We start from the raw sequence: 23,690 nt of genomic DNA, 5'->3' as shown, positions 1-23,690 counted from the left end.
AGGTGGGGCTTGGGCGGGGCCTCGCATGGGCGGGCCCGCGCCGTGCTGCATATGCAGATGAGCCTCACTCCCCTCTCTCCCCACCCCTGATGGTTCATATTCAACGAGACAGCCAATGCACGGCGAGGACAGTGCCAGGCGGGGCAGGGAGTGGGCGGCGGGGCATCGTGGACCCCACCCCCGGAGCCGCCGCTGGCGGGGTCAGCCGCGAGGCAGATAGCGGATCACCGGGCGGGGCGGGACGCAGTGGGCGGGGCGAAGGGGCGGGGCCAAAAGTTTCCTGCCCAACTTTCGCTGCCTCCTTCCACCGCCCGCGCGCGCCGGGGCCGCAGTCGGGGGGAGGCGGCGGCAGCGGCAGCGGCTGCGGGCAGCGCGCGGGGCGCAGGGCGCGGGGCGATCACCGTCGGGGCTCGGGAGGCGGGCAGTGGGCACAGGCTCCCCGGTGCCCGCCCCTCCGCTGCGGAGGGGGGCCGCGAGCGGGCGGCCGGGGAGGGGCCGGCACCGCCGCCGCAAAATGAGCCTGCTGTCGGCCATCGACACGAGCGCCGCCTCGGTGTACCAGCCCGCCCAGCTGCTCAACTGGGTCTACCTGTCGCTGCAGGACACGCACCAGGCTAGCGCCTTCGATGCCTTCCGGCCCGAGCCCACCGCCGGCGCCGCACCCCCGGAGCTGGCCTTCGGCAAGGGCCGCCCCGAGCAGCTGGGCTCGCCCCTGCACTCCAGCTATCTCAACAGCTTCTTCCAGCTGCAGCGCGGAGAGGTGGGTGCCCCCGCGCGCCCCCGCCCACCGCCCCACCGCCCCACCGTGGCGGGCCGTTCCCTGTCTGACCCGCTCTTCCTGGCCTGGCGCGGCCCGGCTCCGCATTGCCCGGCCCGGCTTGGCTTGGCTTCGTTCAACTCTGCCAAACTCGCCGCCCGAAGTCCCCGGGGTGCCGGGTGCGCGTCACCTCCCGGCTGAGCCCGGGCTGGAGCAATGCAGGCCGGGGCGGAGCTCTCCCGCCCCCTCTCCCTGCCAGGGCAGCCCTGCTCCAAAGGGGTTGGGGGAGGGAGTTGAGGAGGGGTTGTCTCCGGATTTTCTTCAGACAGCTGGGGTGCGGCCTGGGCGGGGAGCCCCTTCGAAGTGTCCTTCTCACGCCCAACCCTATCCTCGTCCTGGCCACCGCGGGCTGGGACCGAGAGTGCAGATTCTGCTCGGAGCTCCTCTGGAAGGGCCTAAAATCTTTTCTCCGACCTCTGCGGTTCCCGACCCGAAAGGCACCCTGGAGAGCAGTGACTGCCCAGAGGGCTTCTCCTGCTGTTCTCACTCGGGGACCCCAGATACGTCCTCCAGCTGCTCGCCCTCCCCCAGCCACATAGGAAGTGGTTTCTGAGGGCTTGACCCCACAGACTGCGCTGTCCCCAGCCCTCCCAGCCTGGAAGGAAATGAAAGGGAAATCCTCTTGAGCTCTTGGGAGGGGGGCTAGAAAGGGGGAGAGGTTCCAGCTGCCCAGCGCCTTCTGCAGAAACCTGGGCCGGCTGTGTTGCAAAGTCTGCCTGTTTGGTAGATTCAGTTACAAAGTTGACTGGGCAGCGCCTCTTTGCCAGCAAGATAAATACACAGATCGCCACCACCTCCCAGCCCTTTTTGAAGAGTCTCCAGGGCCTGCCCAGATACCACTCCTTTCCGTGGGCTGGACTCCTCCCCTCCCTCCATTTACTCCTGCCTCATTTGGGAATTTCAGACACCCATCTGTGGCCTTCACTTCCTCCCCTTGTGGGGGTTTTCTCTGCAAAGATGCAAGAGGTGTGTTCGGGGGAGGACACACATGGGGGTCACTTTCCTTCCAGACCTGGGCACACCGGTGAGTTTTAGGAGAGTCAGAGTCCTGAATGGGTTGGGGAGGAAAGCCTATGTATGCAAGGGTGTGCTGGGGATAAGAGAGGGAGGCAGAGGGTCGCCCTTGAGTTCAACTCTGCCATTATTTACTAAGGGAGGCATGGACATATAAAATGCTGGCCCAAGGCCAACACTACCCAGGCTGACCTGTTGACCTGGGTGGGTAGAACAGGCGTGGGAGGGGGCTGGGTGCAGAGGAGGAAGATGAGTCTGAAAGTGCACCCTTTGGTGTCAGGCAAAAGCATTTCTATGCCAAAGCTCTTTGTAAACTGTAAAGCATTCTCTCCACGTGAGGAATGGTTCTTGGCTGGGGATCTTTCTTTCTTGTAAGAGACTTTTCTGCCTCTTCAGGGAACTGGCTTCAGGTGACCAGTGACTGGAGGACCGTTTGTGGGGTGTTTCTTTGGTGCACGCGTCTTTTCAGTTGTTTGTTCTCTTACCAAACATTTGTTGAGCTCTGGGCAGGCCCCGGGGATTCACAGCCACAGGCTAGTGGGGGCCACGGATGAGTAAACAGACAAGGTGATAGAGGGTATGAATGGTGGGTGATTTGATGGGGGTGCTTGTGGGAGCCCCACGGGAGTTTCTCACCCTGGGAGAAGGGTGAACATGACCCACAGGTCAAGTGTGGACCCCTAATCAACCTCTTCTAGCCTCCCTCTGCTCCCCCTACCATGGTGGCATTGTTCCCCACCTGTGGGTCTCCCCTGAGAGGACCTGGGAGTTTGGAACCATCAAGAGTACCCTGTAAGAATAGGATGTTGTGCTGCTTTTTGAAAATTTCTGGCATCCAGGATCCCAACCGGAGCTCAGTGAGAACTGCCCTCTGTCACTTCATTGCTGCGTACCTCAGTTTCCCCGTAAAGTCACACAGTGTGAAAGGAGCAGGAAAAGGTTATACTGTATAGTGCAGTGGTGGGGAAATGTCTTTCACAACCTGACTTCAGGGAACTCCGTCTCTCTCTGGGCCTTAGCTTACCTATCTGTTAAATTTAGTCTCTGCTACACCCCAGGATGGTATATCTATAGTATTTGAGACCTGTTCAAACAAGAGAGGGCTTGGGGAGTCAAGAGGGGCTTCTCTGATGCTCACAGGCCAGTGGCTTCCTCGGAGGTGATGGAGGGCTGTGCCTGCTGACTTCCGGAAGGCTCTCTTGGCTTCAGGCTCACTCATCCTCACCCCCCACCCACTTTGCCTCCTAAACCCTCTCAAAGCCTCAGCTGTGTTCCTGAGGACAGGCCTTTCCTGCGCCCAGGGCTTAGCTGGTGACCTAATATGGCTCCAAAATAGCAACTGGCTGAGAAGGCAAGAAAAAATACCCCCCACCCCAATGCCACCAAGGGGCTGGTCGGAGAGGAAGCAAGTCGTGTGTGGGCCGGAGGGGACTCTACGGAGGGACCCAGGGGGCCCAGGAGCATCACCATTCTGTGCGAGGCCTGGCAGGCCCAGTGGCAGTGCCTGCGGATGTGACTTGCATGCTGACCACTGACCACGGCCTGTCTGCGCCAACCCCTGTGCCAAGAGCCCACCCCCTCCTGCACCACCCCCAGGCTGCTCCCACCACAATAGCAAAACACCATGAATGCAGCTGGGATTTGAGGGGGGGTGAGGACATGGGGGCACAGAAGCCCATTGTGCCCCTGGAACCTCAGCTCTGGAAGCTGAAGATAAGCCAACGGTTCTGAGTGGCACACTGGCCCTGAGAGCAGAGAGAGAGATGGCAGAGTTCACACCAGAGTTCCTGGTGCAGGAGCAAGCACCAGGAGGTGACTTGGATTCTTGTGGGGACTTCCCAGCTTGTGGTGAGGGTGCCAGGCCAAAGCGGACACAAGCACCTTGCACAGTTTCTTAAAAGGCTTCTGGGTCTACAAACTAGGCCCCGTGAAACCCAGTTTCAAAAACCTGATCTACGGCAACAATGATACATTTTTGGAAAGGGATTCCTAAGGCCCTTGGCTGAGCCCCTTCTCTCTCTCCAGGTACCCAAGGAAGGCAGTTCTTAGATGGAGTGGGGGCTGGGCTGCATGGGGTCTTCCCTGCCAAGTCTTGTTTGGAACTTAAATTCACAACCGTAAAGGGGCTATGGGAGTCATTTCTGGAAAAGCTGAGTTACCTCCTTGTGAAGATGGCCTCTTGGGCCCCTTGAAGGGCTGCCCAGAGCCCCTGCCAGGTAGTCCCTGTACCCTCCAGCCTCCAGGGAGATGTGGCTGTCTCACTCCATTCAGGTAGAATTCTTAGGGCAACTGTTCTCTTTCCCTCTTTCTCCAGGGACAGAGGTAGCTGGAAGGTGTGGCCCTACTGTCAAGAGACCCCCACTTTGTGAATGTTGGGGGAAGGACTTTGTGGTCAAATACATTTGGAAGACACAGTGTCCTTCCTTTCCCTTGGAAACACACAGTGCCCACTAGCACAGGAAAGGCCCTGAGAACTCCTGCAGTGCAAAACCTGTTAACCTTTCTTCAGCTTGACAGTTCCCACACCTATTTGAGCAGAGAACATTTTTGGCTCAGGACACCTGTCAGTGTCCTTCCTGGAAGACCTCTTCATTGTTGGATAGTTCCAACCTTTAGGAAGCTCTTCCTAGAGCATCAGCCTCTGCAGCAATGAACCTCCTCTTTGCTGCTCAGGTCTACCCATTGGAGGTTTGAGAACAGTAGCAGGGGTGTCACAAGGCTTAACAAATGGCCTTTCCCTGGGCCCAGCCCTTCTGTATGGACATGGCCATTAAAACCCTTAGAGGAGTACATACAGTGTCCTGCTTTAAAAGGCCCCAGTCTTGACAGTTTTCCGAGGGTTTGGATGTGCCTTCAACAGACGGAGATAAGCCCACGGGCTGCCTGACCAGTGTGGATGTGTGGAACAAAGCCACATTTCTGCCCAAGGATATGAGGTGCCTATGTTCGAGAGTGGGCTTAAGGAGCTCAGGTGGGTTCCCAGCAGCCTTTGTGGTGTGTGTGTGTGTGTGTGTGTGTGTGTGTGTGTGTGTGTGTGTGTGTGTTTAGGGGGCAGCTCCAGGGCCTGAGAGTAATGGCCATTCTATCCCAGCCCAGAGTTCGGGAGGATGCTCCCAGCTCTCTTGGCCACCCTTGGGAAGCTGAAGTGTTACTCAGGCAAGGAGGACCGTCATTTGAGAAGCTGTTGGCTGAGGCAACCTGACCCTCCCTCTGTCAGATTACGTTGACTGGACAGGCATGGGCTCAGAGGGAAGACCACACCTCGTGGACCTTCTGAGTCAGGTGGGAGGGAGGAAAGCAGACGGCATTAGTAATCAGTAAGTAGCAGTGGCAGGGAGCCAGATGCCGTCAGTACCCAGAGGAGGGCTCCGGGAGGAGATGGCCCTAGTGGAACAGTCCTCTGCTCTTGGGTGGTGCTCTATTCATGGCTTCTCTTTCCTCATAGCTCCCATTTTTTGCAGAAGAGGACACAGAGGCCTGGCAAGTCACCTAGCCAGTCAGTGGGAGAGCTAGATCTAGAATTCTTCTGCGTTCCAGCTACGGGTTGCATCTGCGACCTGTCCTGCAATTGGTCCCCAGATTTGCTCTCCCCTGGATCAGCCTCTGGGTCCCAGTGAGGGCAGGCAGCAATCTGTCTGGACGGGGGCATCCTATCAAGCCTCAGTGCCTCCGACATTTTGTCCCTGGTCCTCAAACTTTCTGGAATTGCTGAGTACTGGTCATGAGTACTGGGTTTCCTACCATGTCCCTGTTCCAGCCACTCCCCATCAACCCAGCATGGGGGCATGAGTCCAGGGCTGGCCTGCTTTAGGAGAAGGAGAGAAGATGGGCACTGAGCACTTTCTACTGCTTCTGCACCCATATCCTAGTCTGTGTGCAGCGTCCGCATTGTCTGGATGGGGAAACTAAGGCTCTTCTAAAGAAAGACAATGCATTCAGGGAATCAGAGGCAGAACCAGGACTCCAGCCTAGGTCTCAGGTCCTAGATCTGTTGTGTGTGTGTGGTGTGTGTGTGTCGTGGTGGTGGTGGTGGCATGTGATTCTTTATTCAGCCCTCCTCTGGCCATACTGGTCTACTTGGGGTTTTCGAAAACATCAAGCACTCCCCCTCCTCTAAGCCCCTGCACTTGCTATTGCTGCTACCTAAAATGCCATTCCCTGCCCTTGTACATGGACACATTCCAACTGGCTTCTTTATGACACAAATGGATGTCCTTTCTCTGAGGGGTTTTACTTGGCTGCCACTGGGAGCAGACCTCTTTCCAGCTGCTGTGAGCCTGTGAAAGATGAGTTGTAGGTGCTCTGGTAAAGCATGTCTTTTTTTTTTTTTTTTTTTTTTTTTTTGATGGAGTCTGGCTCTGTCACCTAGGCTGGAGTGCAGTGGCACAATCTCTGCTCACTGCAACCTCCACCTCCCCCCAGGTTCAAGAGATTCTCCTGCCTCAGCCTCCCTAATAGCTGGGATTACAGGTGCCTGCCACCATACCTGGCTAATTTTTTGTAAAGCATGTCTGAACGATTGGTCTTGTCCTGTAATAGCAATATGTGTGTCTGTCTCAGTAGTTAGATTGTCAGCACCCTGAGAGTAGGAATCCTGTCTTTTCTACTTAGTAGTCCTGGCATCTGGTTCTTAGCGTGCAGGACATGCTAGCTGCTTAGTTAATGTTTTCTACGTGGGTGGGTGTCTTGAATTGTAACCTCCCCTCCTCCCTTCCACCTCCTGACTTGTGAGCATGTAAGTACTCTCCTGAGCCTCTTCACCTTTTGTTTTGTCTCACAGAAAAAAATATTTATTGATTTCTTGATTCATTGGAATGAGCTGACTTGGGAGATAGTGAAACCTTGTCCCCTACAAGTGTTTCAGCAGAGGCTTGGGTATGCTGATGAATGGTCCTTGACCTTCTTTGGTTAGGGACCTCTTTGAGACTCTGAAGACAACTAGAGTTTCTGCTGCCAGCACAAGGCACAGAACATAAGCATGCGTGCACATGCATATACACATGTTTGCATGTGATTTCAGTGGCATCATGCACACCTTCATGCCCACAGTGGATCACAGATCAAGGATCCCTGCAATGGAGGCTGCAAGCCTCAGTGGTACTCCAGACAGAGTACAGTCTAGCTAAATATGCGGGTCCTTTCCAGTCCTGGGATTCTCATATTCTTGCTCTCTGCTTTCATTCAACAAATATGCTCTAGCAGTAAGAGGCAGCCCGGTCCCCAGTGCTTACACACTAGCTGGGCAGAGGGCTTATAGCTGTGAAACGTGAGCACCTGTCAGGTGAGTGGTGACCCTGGGCTGGAGCTGTTGGAACCAAGGAGGAAAGGGATCTCCCCAGGTCTCCTCTGCTTTGTCCTGCTGCCACTGTCTGCTCCCCCTTTCCTGGGTCCTTTCCCTATTTCTCTCTGCCCACTCCCCCACCAAAAATAACCTAGACTTGTGATTTGAATAAGAATCTTTTGCTAAGCACTGACTGTGTCCAGGGAACTGTGTTTTACATTTGCTGGGTGAATGGGCCTCCAGGAGGCAGTGGTGCCCTCTGGAGTCCTGGGTGAAGGGTTGCTGTGCCTGTCGTGGCCAGCCCAGCACTGTCCTGGCCCATGGGTCAGCTTTAGACCTGGGAAACAAACAGAGCCAGGGGCTGAGCACAGCTGAAAACCCTCAGTCAAGGTGTGGCCATGTTTTCCCATTGGCTCGCTTCCCGCCTTGCCCATGGGCTATCTCCTTGTCTCCCTGAGACCGGCTGGTGTCCACCTCTGTATATATCGGACATGTATGTGTTTGACCAGCCGCAGATAGATGCCTGGGGTGGAGGAAGTACAGATCCCCTTGGGAGCAGGGTGGATTCATTTGCGAGATGAATGGTCTCTTGTCCCAAACAGAGGAGTGTGGGTGCGTGTGTGTGTGCGCGTGTCTGTGGGGTGGAGTAGGGGTGGCTTTGGGATAAGAAAGCGGTTGTTCAGCTGATGAAAGGAACCCCTACAGAGCTAGGGACTCGAATCAGAGTTCCTCCTCCGGGGCCTTCTCAGGCCTGGGGAGCAGGACTCAGCCCTTGCTTCTGCCGTGCCTGGTAGCCTGGCCCAGACGCTGCCTTTTCCATGGTCTCACTGTGGCCATGTCCTTCCCAGCACATGCTGCTCCCCATCCTGCCTGCTGTCACTGCCTCTCCTATCTGTCTCCTGTCCTGTTTCTGTGCCCTCTTTTCTCCCTCTGGGCTGCCCTCTGCAGCTTCTACCCTCCTGCCCTAACTACTGCTACCCCTCACCTACTGTGCCTACCTACTGTCCTGCAGGGAAGGAAGAAAAGAGAAGAAGTCCCTCTTGTCAGGCTTGCTCCGGGGAGAACTGGAGTCAGCCTTGGAAATCTCTGCCTCTGCACCCCGTATTCTGCAGCAGAACCACCATGCCCAGGGCCTGCACCCCTCATGCAGCCCAGAGACACTGGTCCTTCATCTTGCCAGGGCCGAGGGGCCTGGCATATGATGTCACAGGGCCTCTGTGCCAAGTAGAGTGGTCCGCACCTGGCATTTTCCTCTGACTCCCCTTCCTATAGGGGAGGTCAAGCCTTGGAGGCCATGTAGAGGCTGAAATATAACAGGGCAACACGTGCTGGCTGCGTTACCTTGGGCAAATCGCTCAGCCTCTCTGAGCCTCAGTTTCTAGCTCTATAAAATGGGGCCAATAATGCCCATTTGAATAGTATTCTTGCCAGGTACGAGGGGACTAAGAAAGGTAAAGGATTTAGTCAAATATATGACACACCGCATGATCAGAGTAAACCACAGGCCGAGCACGGTGACTCATGCCTGTAATCCCAGAATTTTGGGAGGCCGAGGCAGGCAGATCCCTTGAGCCCAGGAGTTTGAGACCTGCCTGGGCAACATGGTGAAACCTCATCTCTACAAATAATAAATACAAAAAATCAGCCAGCCGTGGTGCCATGCACCTGTTGTCTTAGCTACTTGCGAGGCTGAGGTGGGAGAATCACCTGAGCCCAGGAAGTCTAGGCTGCAGTGAGCTGTGATTGTGCCACTGCACTCCAGCCTGGGTGACAGAGTAAGAACAGTAAGACCCTGTCTCAAAAAAAAAGTAAACTATAACGTCTTCCCACCTTCCTTTCCCCAACAGCCAAGCAAAAACCTTGGAGAAGTTCCAGCACTGGGCAGGAGTGTGATGCATGGTCCCCCAGATGCGGTGTGAGGGTCACATGCTTCCTGCTACCTGCTGGGGTCACTGACCTAGGGAGGAAAGAGAGGTGGCCTCTTCCCTAAGCCTGGTGATCTGGGCCTAGATGGCCCAGGGGCTTCCACTTACCCCATAAGTGGCTTTGCCCTGCACCAGTGCCCAGAGCAGCCTAATCTAAGGTGGGAGTGCCCCTCCACTCGGCCCATGGAAATGAGGAGACCGCTAGGGCATCTGTTACCCTATCTGTCAATTGGGCAGGCCCTTCCCTGCTGGTGACCATCGCACCCAGGGCAGGCTGTGGGGCAATGGAGGGTTGCGGAACCTTTGTATTCAGGGATGTCCAGCCTTGTGGGAGAGGTGAGGAGGCCTCACACACGGGGAGAGATTAGAGAGCAACTTCAGAGCTCCATTGGTCACTCAGGCGGGGCTGCGCCATGATCCCTGTGCCCCCTCCTGCCAACTGCAGTGCTGACTGGGCTACGCTGGGGTGGGAGAGGTCAGCAAGGCCTCTGGTGGGAGTCGGGGCCTCTATGGCCGGGGGTGCTTCAGGAGCACCTGGATCTGTGCTTTTCATGCTTTTCCTTGGAGCCTGAGGCCTGAGTAAGGGGAAAGGATGGGGTCAAGGCCACAACCCTGGAGTTAGAGCCCGATCTGGAGCCAGGCCCTGGAGGGGTTCTGGATGGACATAGAGAAGGGCATTCCCAGGCTGAGGCAGCAAGTGTGGGCTGGAGGGAGAAAGGCAGAGCTGCACGGTGGGCATGGTGAGAGGAGCAGGGTTAGGGCTGACAGATGAAGGCTTTTAGGGCCACTTTGCACTCCAGCCACAGAAGGAAGGCCACAGAACAGATGGTGCCTGTGTCGGCCTCTGCATGCCAGGCTCCAGGGGCGTCTCTCAGGACCCGGGTGTCTGGACCCTAGGAAAGCAGGACCACAGGGATCAGCAAGGTCACCCTTCTTCCCCCTTCCCCGCTCCATTTTACGCTGTACAGATGGGAAACCCAAGAGGCCAAGCCCCAGCTCCGAGCAGGAGGGGTTAGAGCTCTGTGTCCTGGCCTCTCTTCCATCCAGTCCCCACAGGCTGTGGAAACAACCAGGAGACTGATTTGCCTTTCACCTCCCTGGCCTGAGCTCAAACGGGGCCTCAGAGAGGAAGCAGCTCACTGCCTCACCCACCCTTCACACTGGCCAGCCGAGCAGGACTTCTGGCCCTGGGGCCTGGCTGGGTGCCCTGGTCTGCGTCCCTGTGCCCCTGTGGGCCTCAGTTTCCCCATCTTTCATGTGGGAATGAGGTGGGGTCAGCTGACGGTCTCTACCCTTTCGGCTCTAAGGTAGCGTTCGTCTGGAATTAGGGCTGGGGGATGGGCCCTAATTCCCTGGAGACAGGCTGGAGGGCACTAGAGGTGGGAAGGCCATGAGGAGGGGAAGCTCTGGCCTCACTTCTCTCACTGCGGAGCTGCCTGGGGCAGGGGCAAGGCTGCGGCCCTCCAGAGGGTGGGGTGTCGAGCTGCCAAGGAGAGGGCACCCGCTTAGAGGCCTCTGGCTGCCCAGGGATGCCTGTGGGGCCGTCCGTGGGCAGGGGACTGTGGCCGCAAGATGGGGGAGAGGTTTTTCAGGGTGTAATTAGTGCACTTTCTGGCACCCACCAAACTTCCCCTTCCTCTTGACAATTTGCTGCCAAACAGCCTGATTCCTGTGGACTTGCTTAAATCTTATCCAGGGGAAAAAAAAAAAAAAAAAAAAACGAAAGAAAGGAAGAAAAAGAAAAAAATATTAAGAGAGTTGTTATTTGTGAAATTGTGTTTCCCAGCCATGAGGGTGAGTCACACCATTTGGGGCTTCAAGTTTCTTGTTTGGATGAACTTTTCTCTGGGAGGCTGGGGCGGATTTGGAGGGGGAGGGGGCCTTCTGGTGTGGGGAAAGTCTTCGAGTCAAGATAAGGGGAGACCCTGATGGTTGGGAAGTCCAGGTGCTCCAAGGCTGGGTGGGGCTGGGCTGGTTGTACCTGAATTGCCTGGGGGAGCTTGAAAAATACAGATTGGGCTGCAGCAGGCGGGGGCGTTGTTGTTTCACGGGGATGGAGTTTCAGTTTGAGAAGATGAAAAAGTTCTGGAGCTGGACGGTGGCGATGGCTGCACAACAGCATGAATGCTCTTAATGCCACTCAACTATACACTTAAAAATCATTGAAATGGTCAATTTTGTTGTGTATATTTTGCCGCACACCTAAAAATACAGATTTCGGGCCCTCGATTCCAGGTGGCTGCTTTGGTAGGTCTGAGGTGGGGCCCAGAAAACTGTTTGTTATAAGCTTCCCAGGTCATTCAATACAGGTTGGGGCACACTCATGTAATCTGTAAAATGGGATAGTGACTCATAGAGTTGTGGGCAGAATCAGCTATCTGAATACGTGTAAAATTTCCAGTGCTGGGGTCACAGTAAGAGCTTGGTCTGTGTCACTGTTATCCTGTGATCTGGTTTTTATCGGAACTCTCCCCCATGCCGTGGAAGGTTGACCCCCATTGGCTCCCACAGCTCCAGGGACGGGGGACCCTCTGCTTCTCAAGGTGGACTGCTCCATCTTGGATTCATCTGAGAGCTGGAGTGCCCATCAGGCTGAACGCAGGTCAATGTGGAATCTTCCACTGGTCCTGGATTTGGTGGTCGGGCCAGGCAGTGATACAGAAGATACAGTCAGTTGGACCCATTGAAATCCTTCCCAGTCACTATAGGTGACTGTGTGCTGGGCTGGCCTGCCCCGGCTGTGGTGTCTGTGTCTTTCCTTCCGCATCCCAGGCTCTGATCCAGATGCACACGAGAGGGAACAGAGTCCCAGAAGGAAAGGGCTGTGGTCACACAGCCGTGTGTCCTGAGGCACCAAGAACATCAGTGGCACCCATATGATGAGGACCATGTCGCTAGGAGGGGAGTGGCAGATGCCTGCAGATGGATACAGTTGGGTGGCTGGGACACATACTTGTGCAAAGTAGGATCTGCTTCAGTTGGGGGAGGCAAGACTGTGCCCTGTGCCCTGGGGCCAGCTTGCAGCTCGCCTCCCTCCCCTGCCTATGCTAAGGGAACACAGAAAGGACTGTCCCCAACCTGGGCTTCTGTCTGCCCCATCTTTGTAAGGGAGCCTGAGGCCCTTCCTTTCAGAGGCCCTGCTTCCCCTTCAGCCTGGAACTCCCCAAAACAAATCCTTGTCTCCCCATCAGACACAAGGCCCCCCAAGGTCCGTAGCTTATTCCTGCAGTTCTTGGGCACCTGTGCTGGGGCCAGGAGATACTCAAGCCCCAAGCCCAGATTTGTTGTTGACCCTCCTGGGGAGGCCGCCTCTTTCAGCCTTGGCCTTGCTCCAGGAAAGGGGGACCCCTGGCTGCTCCCTGCCAGCCCCACCTTCGCTAAATTCCAGTATGCAAGGCAGCCTGGAGCCCGTGACTCCTATAAATAGAGGCTGTATATACCAGGAGGGGGCCTGGGCCACGTCTGCTTTGAAGCTAAGCAAGATGTCTGGTTCCTGTCATCTGGAGGTGAGAGAGATGGACCACTTCCCTCCTTGGGCTTCCAGAGAGGTGGTTTGGGGCCAGGCTGAGGGCTCCCCACACACAGACTACACAAGCCTCGGGCTGCAGGAAACCTGGCAAAGGGCTGGGCTTCAGTCTTGTCTAGTGTGAAGCGGGAGCAATGCCGCAAGCTGACATTCCCTTTCCTTACAAGGTGGGGAAACTGAGTCAGCAGTGACTTTCCTAAAGTCACCCCACCAGTTAGTGGCAGAGCCCCAAATCTGACAGGTTGCTTTCTACTATATGTTCTTACCTCATGGCAGTATGTTAAGAACTAATGGTAATAATAATAGTAGCCATCATCAACATCATTGCCATTTACTGAGTGGTTCTGAAGTGCCAGGCATGAGATAAACTACTTTCCATTCATGACTTCATTTTAGCCTCATAGAAACCCTAGGAGGAGCTGTTACTAGGACCATTTTGCAGATAGGGCCACTGAGGCCCAGAGTAGTTAACTGGCTTGTCCATGGAGACACACTAGTTAGGATTTGAACTCAGGGTTCTGGAGCCCAGAGCCCTCGGGTAGCTGAAGACTCAGTGTGAATCCACGCGTGTGTTTGGGCGGGGGGTTATGGAACTTCTCCCAAGGCAGAGGCTGTAGTATATGTGCCTCTGTCTCCCACAGGCGCTGAGCAACAGTGTGTACAAGGGCGCCTCACCCTATGGCTCCCTCAACAACATCGCCGATGGCCTCAGCTCCCTCACCGAGCACTTCTCAGACCTGACCCTCACCTCCGAGGCTCGCAAGCCCAGCAAGCGGCCCCCACCCAACTACCTGTGCCACCTGTGCTTCAACAAAGGACACTACATCAAGGACTGCCCCCAGGTAAGGCAGCCCTGGCCCAGGGGGTGCTCTTGGGCTCCCCTACTGACCTGTGGACAGGCTCCTGTGGGTAGGGCAGGCGAAGTGGTGTCCCCAGGGCCCCTTCCACCAATGAGTGGCCCTGTGATCCTCTGGCCTCTACCCTTTTGTCCCTGCTGGGATTTCTGAGGCAAGGCTGGCTGGTGTGGTCAGGACAGAGGCCCATCTTGGGCCCACGCTGGTTGGTCAGCAATCTGGGTGGGGGATTTTTGGACTCGAACTGGGCCCCCAAAGGAGGTTCTGTGCCTTTGGGTCTCCACCAGTCTTTTTTGCTAGGTGGGGCCTGTTCTGAGGGGGCAGTCTCCTCACAGCTCCCTGGAGGCCCCATCTCATCACATTCATGGGGAAGGAATGCAGGCTCTGGGCCAGGAATCCAGATGTGCACCCCCTCCCCTGAACCCCACCTCTGCCTCCTCAGCCTGTGAGGGAAGAGGGGAGGGGCCCTGCCCCACACTCTGTGCTCCCAGGATAGGGCTGGGGGAAGGCTTCAGGCACTGCAGGGCGGAGCATCTCTTTCTTGGAGTGAGAAGGGAGGGGCGGGCAGATCCAGGCCCCCACCTGATCCAATGCTTCAGTATGACAGAGTGGGCCTACCGTGCCAGCCCACCTACAGGATGGTCCCTGACCCACTGATAGACATGGTTTTGGGATCCTGGGAAAAGAGGGTAGTAGTCATTTTAAGTACAGCATGAGATTATCAGTGATTTTTTTTCCTATTAGTTTTTCCTATTTTCCAACTTTTTTTATAATGTGGCATTACTTTTATTTTACGTTTGTAATGGAAATGGAATCCTGGAAACTCTGGAAATGCATGTAGTGTTCCCCTCCAGATGTTGGAAACTGACGTGTGGTTGGGTGGGGCTGGGTCCCTGCAGGACCAGTGGGAGGCCAAAATGTGCTGTCATTCATTACATTCCCAAACTCTGCTCAGAAACAGCCACACCACGCTTCAGGTTCTTGCCGCTTAGAGTACGGCCCTGGCAGAGATGCATCAGTGCCTCCAGGGAGCTATTACAATTGCAGGCTCTCAGAGCAGCATCTTAGCAAGGTCCCCAGGTGATCTGTGTGCCCCCATCCCAGACTCTGCATACATAGTGGGAGCTGACCCACTGACGACTTTCCTGCAGACCCCACATCTCCAGTGGGTCCTGTCCTCCCCCTCAATATACACAGTAAGCAGGAGGCTATTGGCTCCCAGCAGAGAGTGAGTACCCTCAGCCCCCCTGGGGTTCTCTGGATAGAATGAGGGGCAAACAGGCAACTGAGGATCTAGTTGGTCCTTAAGGGCATGCTCATGGCCTGTGCAGTCCATAGCCTGTTGCACTTTGTCCAGCTGAGCCCCAGCACAGGGGCCCCCAGCTCATGTGCACACAGCCATCCACAGCAGCCCTCCCTCATCCCCTGCCTACAGCCTGGGAAGTGGGCAGAGCCAGACTGAGCTCCGTTAAGGAGACAGGCACTGTGCTGAGTGCTCTCCAAGCAGTATTTCATTTAATGAAACTACTCTATGTGTTAAGTGCTCTATTTGCCTCATTTTCCATGGGGAAACAGATGCTTCGAGGGAGGAAGGGACTCACACAGGATTATTGAGCTATCAATGGAAGAGCTGGGATTTTAATCCAGGCAGGCAGGCGACACTCAGACATCAACAGGGGCTCTGGAGCCCTGAGGAGGTATGCTCACTCTGGGCTGGTAGTCTGGGAATGCCACCAGGAGAAGGGCTTTGGAGAAGGGTGGCAGGGCCTCCCCCAGGGTGACCAATATCCAAAGGCAATGGATGTGAGCCAGAGGCCCGGGGATAGCAGAGGGTGTGTGTGTGGTGGGGGCGGGGGGGGCTGTGAGTGTATGTGCACATGCATGCACCATCCTCTCCTGACAGGGCCAGCGCTCTTCTAAATGCTGGGGCAGAAGGTCCCTGGCACCTTCCAGCACAGTGCTAACGTGGGATCTTCCTTCATAGAGATCATCATCTCATATTGGACTCTTAACTCTATGGCAGAAGGAGGAGCAGAGGCCTCATTTTACAGTCTTGGGGAGGTGGAGAGGGCAGAATGTATACGAGATCCCCAGTCTCAGGATTTCTGTATTCTTTGCCTCCTTGAGCTCCATGTCACTCCAAGCTAAGACCTGCATGGTCTGTGGGGCCTCAGTTTCTCACTCAAGCTGATTGAGGCCTTCTCCTGGCTCCATCCCAAACTTGATTCTGTCCTGGACTCGTGAAGGCCCAAGCACCTTCTTCCTCCCTTCATGAGTGGTGGGAGGACAGACAGAGGCTCGCAGCATCAGTTTCGTCGCCTGTCCCATGAGGCTAAGGAGAGCACTGACACCCAGGGTATTGTGAGGACATAGTGAAACTATGCATGGAAGGTGCTTAGCACAGTGCCTGGCACACAGGAAGTGCTTAGTAAATGTTGGCTAGCATTTTTTTCTCCTTTGGGTCACTATGAAGAGTGCACCCATCTGGCAAGGCACTAGGTATTTGGGCGGGCTAGAACCTGATTGGATGCTGTCTACCCCTCACGTGGCCATAGCTCCAGGGGCAGGTGCTGGGCTGGATTCATCTCTGTGCTCCTCACCATCTGACCACGCCAGCTCAAGGGACCTCACACGCAGCGGTGCTCAGTGCAAGGCCCCCTGAAGGGAGGAACGGGTTGACAGGGCTTTTATAAACCACAGAAGGAAACCTGTGTCACAAATGAAATAGTGTGTTAGAACCTAACTTCTATAATATTTAAAAGTAGAAGGATTTTCTTGGGAACAGCTTTATGAGATACAATTCACTTCCCATATAATTCCCGTTTGAAGTGTACAATTCAGTGATTTTCGTATATGCCTGGAGTTGTGCAGCTGTCACCTCAATCAGAGAACATTGTCATCACCTTGAAAAGGAATTTCATACTCCTTAGGTATCACCTCTTTTTTTAATTTTTTTGAGACAGAGTCTAGCTCTGTTGCCCAGGCTGGAGTGCAGTGGCATCATCTTGGCTCACTACAACCTCCACCTCCTGTGCTCAAGTGATTCTCATGCCTCAGCCTCCCGAGTAGCTGGGAATCCAGGTGCTGCCATCATGCCCGGCTAATTTTTCTGTTTTTAATACAGATGGGGTTTCACCATGTTGGCCAGGCTGGTCTCAAACTCCTGGTCTCAAGTGATCCACCTGCCTCAGCCTCCCAAAGTGCTGGGATTACAGGCGTGAGCCACCTCTCCTGGCCCAGATGTCACCTCTTGATCATCCATCCCCTCGCATCCATAACCACTCATCTATTTCTCTCTCTGTAGATCTGTCTATTCTGGACATTTCATATAACTAGAATCATGTAACATGTGGTCTTTTATGACTGGCTTCTTTCACTTAGCATAATATTTTCATGGTTCATCCATGTTATAGTGTGTTAGGAAGTGTTCCTTCCTGTTGTATTTTCTGGAAGAGTTTGTAAAGTATCAGCAGTAATTATTTTCCAGATGTTTGATAGAATTCACCTGCGATGCCATCTGCACCCGGGCTTTCTTTTGTGGGTAGATTTTTGATGACTGCTCTGAACTCTTTACTCATTATAGAGTATTCTGATTTTTTTTTATTTCTTTTTGACTCAGTTACTACAGTTTGCATCTTCCTAGGCATTTTTCCATTTTATCTAATTTATCTAATTTGTCTAATTTGTTGGCATACAGTTATCCATAGTATTCTTTTATAATCCTTTTTATTTCTGTAAGGTCGTTAATAATGTTACTTCTTTCATTTCCGATTCTTGCAATTTGAGTCCTTTCTTTCTTCTTGTTTAATCTACCTAAAGTTTTGTCAATTATTTTGGACTTTTCAAAGAACAAACTTTTGGTTTAGCTGATTTTCTCTATTTTTTTCTATTATTTATCTCATTAATTTCCACTTTCCACTTTACTTTTAAATTATATTTAAAATACATATGGCATAAAATTTACCATCTTAACCATTTTTAGCTTACGGTTCAGTGGCATTAAATACATTCACATCGTTGTATGACCATCACCACCTTCCAGCCACAGAGCTCTTTTTATCTTGCAAAACTGAAATTTATCTTGCAAAACTGAAATACTGTACCCATTACATAATAATTCTCCCTCCCTGCCCCCAGCAACCACCATTCTACCTTCTGTCTCTGAATTTGACTACTCTAAATACCTCATATAAGTGGAATCACATGGCGTTTGTCTTTTGGTGATTGGCTTAGTTCACTTAGCATAATTTCCTCAAGTTTCATCCACATTGTAGCATGTATCCGTTTCATTCCTTTTTAAGGCTGAGTAATATTCCATTGTATGTATATACCACATTTTTTAATCAGTTCACCCATCAATGGACAACTGGATTGCTTCCACCTTTTGGTTATTGTGAATACTGCTGCTGTGATCGAGGGTTTATAAGTATCTTTGCTCGCTTTCAATTCTCCACTTCAATATTTATTATTTCCTTCCATCAGCTTGCTTTAGATTTAGTTTGCTCTTCTTTTTCTAGTTTCTTAAGGTGGAAGGTTAAGATACTGATTTTATATCCTTCTTTTCTTTTCCTTCCTTCCTTCTATCCTTTCATCCTTCCTCTTTTTATGGAGACAGGATTCCACTCTGTCACCGAGGCTGGAGTGTGGTGGTGTGATCATAACTCATTGCAGACTCAAACTCCTGGGCTCAAGCAATCCTCCCATCTCAGCCTCCAGAAGTGCTGGGATTACAGGCATGATCCATTGTGTCTGGCCCCTTCTTTTCTCAATGTAGATAATTACAGCTATGAATTTTCCTCTGAGCCCCATCCCATAAGTTTTGGTATATTGTATCTTATTTTCATTTATCACAGGGCATTTTTTTTTATTTCCCTTGTGATTTCCTCTTTGACTCACTGGTTATTTAGGAGTGTGTTGTTTAATATCCACATATTTGCGTGTTTCCCACACATCTTTTAGTGATTTCTAACCTTATTCCATTGTGGTCATAGAAGATATTTTATATTATATTAACCCTTCTAAATTTATTGTGGTTTGTTTCAGAACCTAACATTATGAGTTATTCTGGAGAATGTTTTGTGTGCACTTGAGAGAAATGTATTCTGCTGTTGTTTGGTGGAGTGTTTTATAGATGTCTGTTAGGTATAGTTGGCTCATAGTGATGTCTATGTCTTCTCCTGCTTTGTTGATATTCTGCCTAGTTCTTTTATTATTATTTTAAGTGGGGATATTTAAGCCTCCAGAAATTATTGTTTGTCTATTTCTTTCTTCAATTCTGTCAGTTTTTGCTTCATGCATTTGAGTGTTCTATTATTAGGTACACCTATGTTTATAGTTGTTGTATCTTCTTGATGGATTAATCATTTTATCCTTATAAAATGTCCTTCTTTATCTCTAGTAACTGTTTTTTTTGTTTTAAAGTATATTTTGTCTGATATTAGTATACCTAGCTTTCTAATAGTTGCAGATTACATGACAGATATTTTCCCATCTTTTATTTCCAACCTATTCATATATTTGAATTTAAAGTGCATCTCCTGTAGATAGCATATAGTTGATCTTGTTTTTTGTTGTCTAATCTGAAAATCCTTGCCTTTTGATTGGATTGTTTAATCCACTCACATTTAATGCTCTTTTTGACGTAGATTTAGGTCTGCCATTTTACTGCCATTTGCTTTCTAAATTACTCATGTCTTTTTTATTTCTCTATTCCTTCTAAAGAATAACACAATAAATTGCTTTCTTTTGCATTGATTTTCTAACTAACATTTTAATTTCTTTAATGATTTTTTTCACTATGTTTTGTGAGTTATTTTTTTAGGGTTGCTCTAGGGCTTATCTTATACATTGTGTCTTACCAGAATGCCTCAGATTTATAACTTGATTCCAGTGAGATAGAGAAATGTTACTCCTATGTAGCTCTATTCGCTCCTTGTTTTGGCTTTCAGCAGTTTTACTATACTGTGTCTGTTTGTGGATCTCTTTATGTTTATCCTGCTTAAAGTCTGTTGAAGTGCTTGGACGTATTGTTTAAACTTTTTCATCAGATTTGGAAAGTTTTCAGCCATGATTTCTTCAAATATTCTTTCTTCTCCTTTATCTCCTCTCCTTCTGTGAGATGATTTTTAAATGATCTAAATGCTTTAAAAACCTTTAATGGTCTAACTGGGAGTAAAATGTGCAGAACACGAGGCCCACCCTGCCTAGGTCCTGAAGCTGCCCATGGAGCCCCCGGGGTCTGAGGAGGGCAACAGTGAAAGCAAGCTTAAAGCATTCACTGCCACGGGAGCCAGGGGTTGGTCACTTATTACTTGGTCCTTTCTCACCTTAAGAGTAGGATAGAGGTGTCCAGAGCTCAGCTCATCAGACTGATGGGGCCTCTCACATATCCCCAGGGCAGTGGGAGGGGGATTGGACACTGGCAGGAAGACTGGGAAACCCCAAAACAGAGGGAGAAGGTGCTAGAAGCCAATTCTGAATGTCACCAAAGGGCAGTCCATTCTTGTGGGGTGAGGCTGTGCCTAGGCCATGGTCTAGCCATGGTCTAGCCATGGTCCAGCCAATGTCAGCACTGAACCAAGGATTAGGACTCAAGAGTGTCTATCATTTGCTTCTTGAAAAAACAGCTGCTATTGTCCTCATGCAGTGCACCAGCCATCCGGCCCCAAGGTAATAATAATATCATACACTATACAATAGTAATAGCTTCTAAGCACTGAGTTTACCACTGGGTTTAGCATGTTCTATGTATTAGCTCATTTAATGCTGTCAAAAATTGTCTCGGTAGGTACTATAGTGATCTTCAATTGCCAGATGATAAAACTGAGACCCAGAGAAGTGGAGTGACTTGCCCAAGGCCACACAGCTAGTGAATATCAAAGCTGGAATTGGAACTCAGGTGCTCCTGATTCCAGAGCGCATACTTTTTCAATATCATCCTGCATCACCCTTGGCATCCAGACTTTGATCTCAACTATCATTCTAAGAAAATCAGGGTTCTTTAAAAAGATAGATGACTGGAAGTAGAGAGGGTCAAGGACAATGTGGGCAGAGGCCATCCCAAGCCTGGTCTGGCCAAGTTGGTGTGCCTGGTAGTTTCACCACCCAGCCTCAGGGTGTCTGCTGCCCCAGTTTAGTCAGGCAGATCAGGAGTGGGTTGGGATTGCCAGCTCTGGTGGCAACAGAAAACCCACTGACTGCAGGGCGGCATGGTTGATATCTGCTGGGCCTTCCTGCAGGGTCGCCTGGTATCTCGTTTTGGCCTCTGCACACTGATGGGTCAGGACTCTGAAGGCCTGAGCAGCAATGTGTTGCTCTGAGCCAGCTGCACTTGCCTGTAGGGGTCTGTGGTGGGGGCCTGGCGCAGTGCCACATCTGTGCCCAGGACACACAGTCTGTCCAGGACAGAGCAGGGCTCCAGACGTGTTCCCATCACCCAACCATTCCTGAGAGTTTCTTGTGCACCAGGCCTGTGCTGGATAAGGCCCTTCCCCTGTCCTCGGTGGGACAGATAGATAGAAAGAGTATTGGCCACTCTGGGAGACCAGGGCTGTGGTGAGGTTTACTGTGCAGGCCCAGCTCAGCCTGGAGCTTCGTGGGAGGCCTCAGAGAGGAGGAGCTTGGATTTGGAGTGGGGAAGGCTTCCAAGCAAGCGTGTAAATAACAGGAATATGCTTTCCGGGCACTGTGAGCCCTGGGCCACAGCAGGCGCTCCTGGGGGAGGAGTGGGGGTGTGGCTGGAACAGGTGATGAAGGGCTTGTGTGACAGGCTGTGCAAACTTGGACTTTATCTGGAGGCCAGGGAGAAGGGTTTTAGGTGACATGCTCAGATTGGCATTTTGAAAGATCCTGCTAGTGGCAGGTTGGAGGCTGGGCTGAAGGAGGCAAAAATGCTAAGGAAGCCAGCCCCTGAACATGGATAGGGACTGATAAGACTGGACACAAGACAGCGGTGAGCAGAGGCTGAAGGGGAGGGAATGGATTCTGGAATGGAAAAGTACCATCTATGGGCCGTGGTGCCCAGTGAGAGGGAAGAGGGAGCAGGCAGCAAGGAGGGCTACCAGATCTTTACGGTGGCTGCCTGGGCAAATCAGCTGCCAACTGGGATACAAATACACGTGCATAAACAGGTAGGCTCGCCTTCCACTCTGCAGTTATTTATTGAACATCTACTGTGTGTCAGACACATAGCAAGCATTAGAGGACACCACAATGAGCAAAACAGGAAAGGCTCCCTCTGTCTAGGAGCTTGTGTTGCAGTTGGTGAAGTCAGGCAGTAAGTACAAATCAGTGGGAACATAGGGAACTATCAGATCAGATGAAGAACACAGAAGAGTGCTTTCATAGTGTGCACTGGGCTGCCTTCTCCTGGAGCAGCAGGAGTTAGTAGTTAGTAGCATGTATGCTTAGGCCCATGATACTTTTAGGGTCCACAGATATGTTTCTTTTTTTTTTTTTTTTTCAGACGGAGTCTCGCTCTGTTGCCCAGGCTGGAGTGCAGTGGCGCGATCTCAGCTCACTGCAACCTCCACTTTCCGGGTTCAAGCGATTCTCCTGCCTCAGCCTCCCGAGTAGCTGGGATTACAGGTGCCTGCCACCACGCCTGACTGATTTTTGTATTTTTAGTAGAGACGGAGTTTTACCATGTTGGCCAGGCTGGTTTCAAACTCTTGACCTCAAGTGATCTGCCTGCCTTGGCCTCCCAAAATGCTGGAATTACAGGCGGGAGCAACTGCACCAGGCCACAGATATGTTTCTATTTGCCTATTTGTATTTATTTTATAACCAGACGAGAAAATGGGTATAATAGTGAATATATAATTATGAACGCAGCCTGGAGATTTGTGTTTACACCAATGCAGTCAGAAAAAATATATATATATAAAAAATATATATAATATATATAAAATATATATATAATATATATAAAATATATATATTATATATATAAAATATATATATAATATATATAAAATATATATATAATATATATAAAAAATATATAATATATATAAAATATATATAATATATATAAAAAATATATATAATATATATATAATATATATAATATATATAAAATATATATAATATATATATAATATATATAATATATATAAAATATATATAATATATATATAAAATATATATAATATATATAATATATATATAAAATATATATATAATATATATAATATATATAATATATATATAAAATATATATATTATATATATAATATATATTATATATATAATATATATATTATATATATAATATATATATAAAATATATATAATATATATATAAAATATATATATTATATATATAATATATATATAAAATATATATATTATATATATAATATATAATATATATAAAATATATATTATATATATAAAATATATATATAATATATATATTTTGTTTGTTTTTGTTTTTTTGAGATGGAGTCTCACTCTGTCACCCAGGCTGGAGTCCAGTGGTGCCATTTCAGCTCACTGCAAGCTCTACCTCCCAGGTTCAAGCTATTCTCCTCCCTCAGCCTCCCGAGTAGCTGGGATTACAGGCGCCCGCCACTACGCCTGGCTAATTTCTGAATTTTTAGTAGAGACAGAGTTTCACCATGTTGGCTAGGCTGGTCTCAAACTCCTGACCTCAAGAGATCTGCCTGCCTCGGCCTCCCAAAGTGCTGGGATTACAGGCATGAGCCTCCATGCCCAGCCAGAAAATAAAATTTTTAATAAGGTTTTATGCAAAAAGGGCCCACAAAGGCAAAAGTGCCTAGGGTCCACAGAAGTCATAATGAAGCCCTGAAGGGTGTCTGGGGCAGCTTTCGATTGGGTGGCCACTGTGGGTCTCTCCTATGATAGGACATGAAAACTTCACGTACTACCACTCCACTAAAGCTCAGGCAGGGGGAGGGTCCACATGCCCACAGTAAGGATCCTGATGTTGACGTGGGTGATATCTTGTTGAGGTCAAAGGATACAGCCTTGAATTTTTAACCCAAAGGCAACTTTTCCTAAGCTCTCTCTTTGCCCTTCACGGCTGTCAGGCCCAGCCATGCCCAGCCTGACAGCCACCCTTCAGGCGCTGACCTGGGAGCAGAAGCTCTCTAGAACCCGTTTCCATCACTTCTGAGACATTGTTAGTGGTACTCGTTACTCCTCTGAGGGAGGTCTGAGGGGTGTTGTCACCTGTGCCTCTTGTGTCCAGCTAAGAACCGGGCGCCGCGAGAGGTCTGGGAGGGCCTGAGCCCAGGGGAACTGCCATTCC

At 50.7% G+C, this 23,690-nt stretch overlaps 1 protein-coding gene across 1 annotated transcript in view; it reads left to right on the top strand.

The window, feature by feature from the left end:
• The first annotated feature begins 330 nt into the window (after positions 1-330).
• The window catches only part of ZCCHC24 (zinc finger CCHC-type containing 24), a 63,765-nt gene continuing 40,405 nt past the window's right edge, over positions 331-23,690 (top strand). The window contains exons 1-2 of the mRNA XM_507867.7: positions 331-760; positions 13,205-13,405. Coding sequence (XP_507867.2) covers positions 515-760; positions 13,205-13,405 — 447 coding nt within the window. The 5' untranslated portion in view covers positions 331-514. The remainder of the gene's footprint in view (positions 761-13,204; positions 13,406-23,690) is intronic.

This window comes from Pan troglodytes, chromosome 8 (genome assembly GCF_028858775.2).
Source record: "Pan troglodytes isolate AG18354 chromosome 8, NHGRI_mPanTro3-v2.0_pri, whole genome shotgun sequence".
Classification (NCBI taxonomy): domain Eukaryota; kingdom Metazoa; phylum Chordata; class Mammalia; order Primates; family Hominidae; genus Pan; species Pan troglodytes.
Note: the sequence above shows the minus strand (reverse complement) of the source record. Positions and strands in the feature narration are given on the sequence as shown.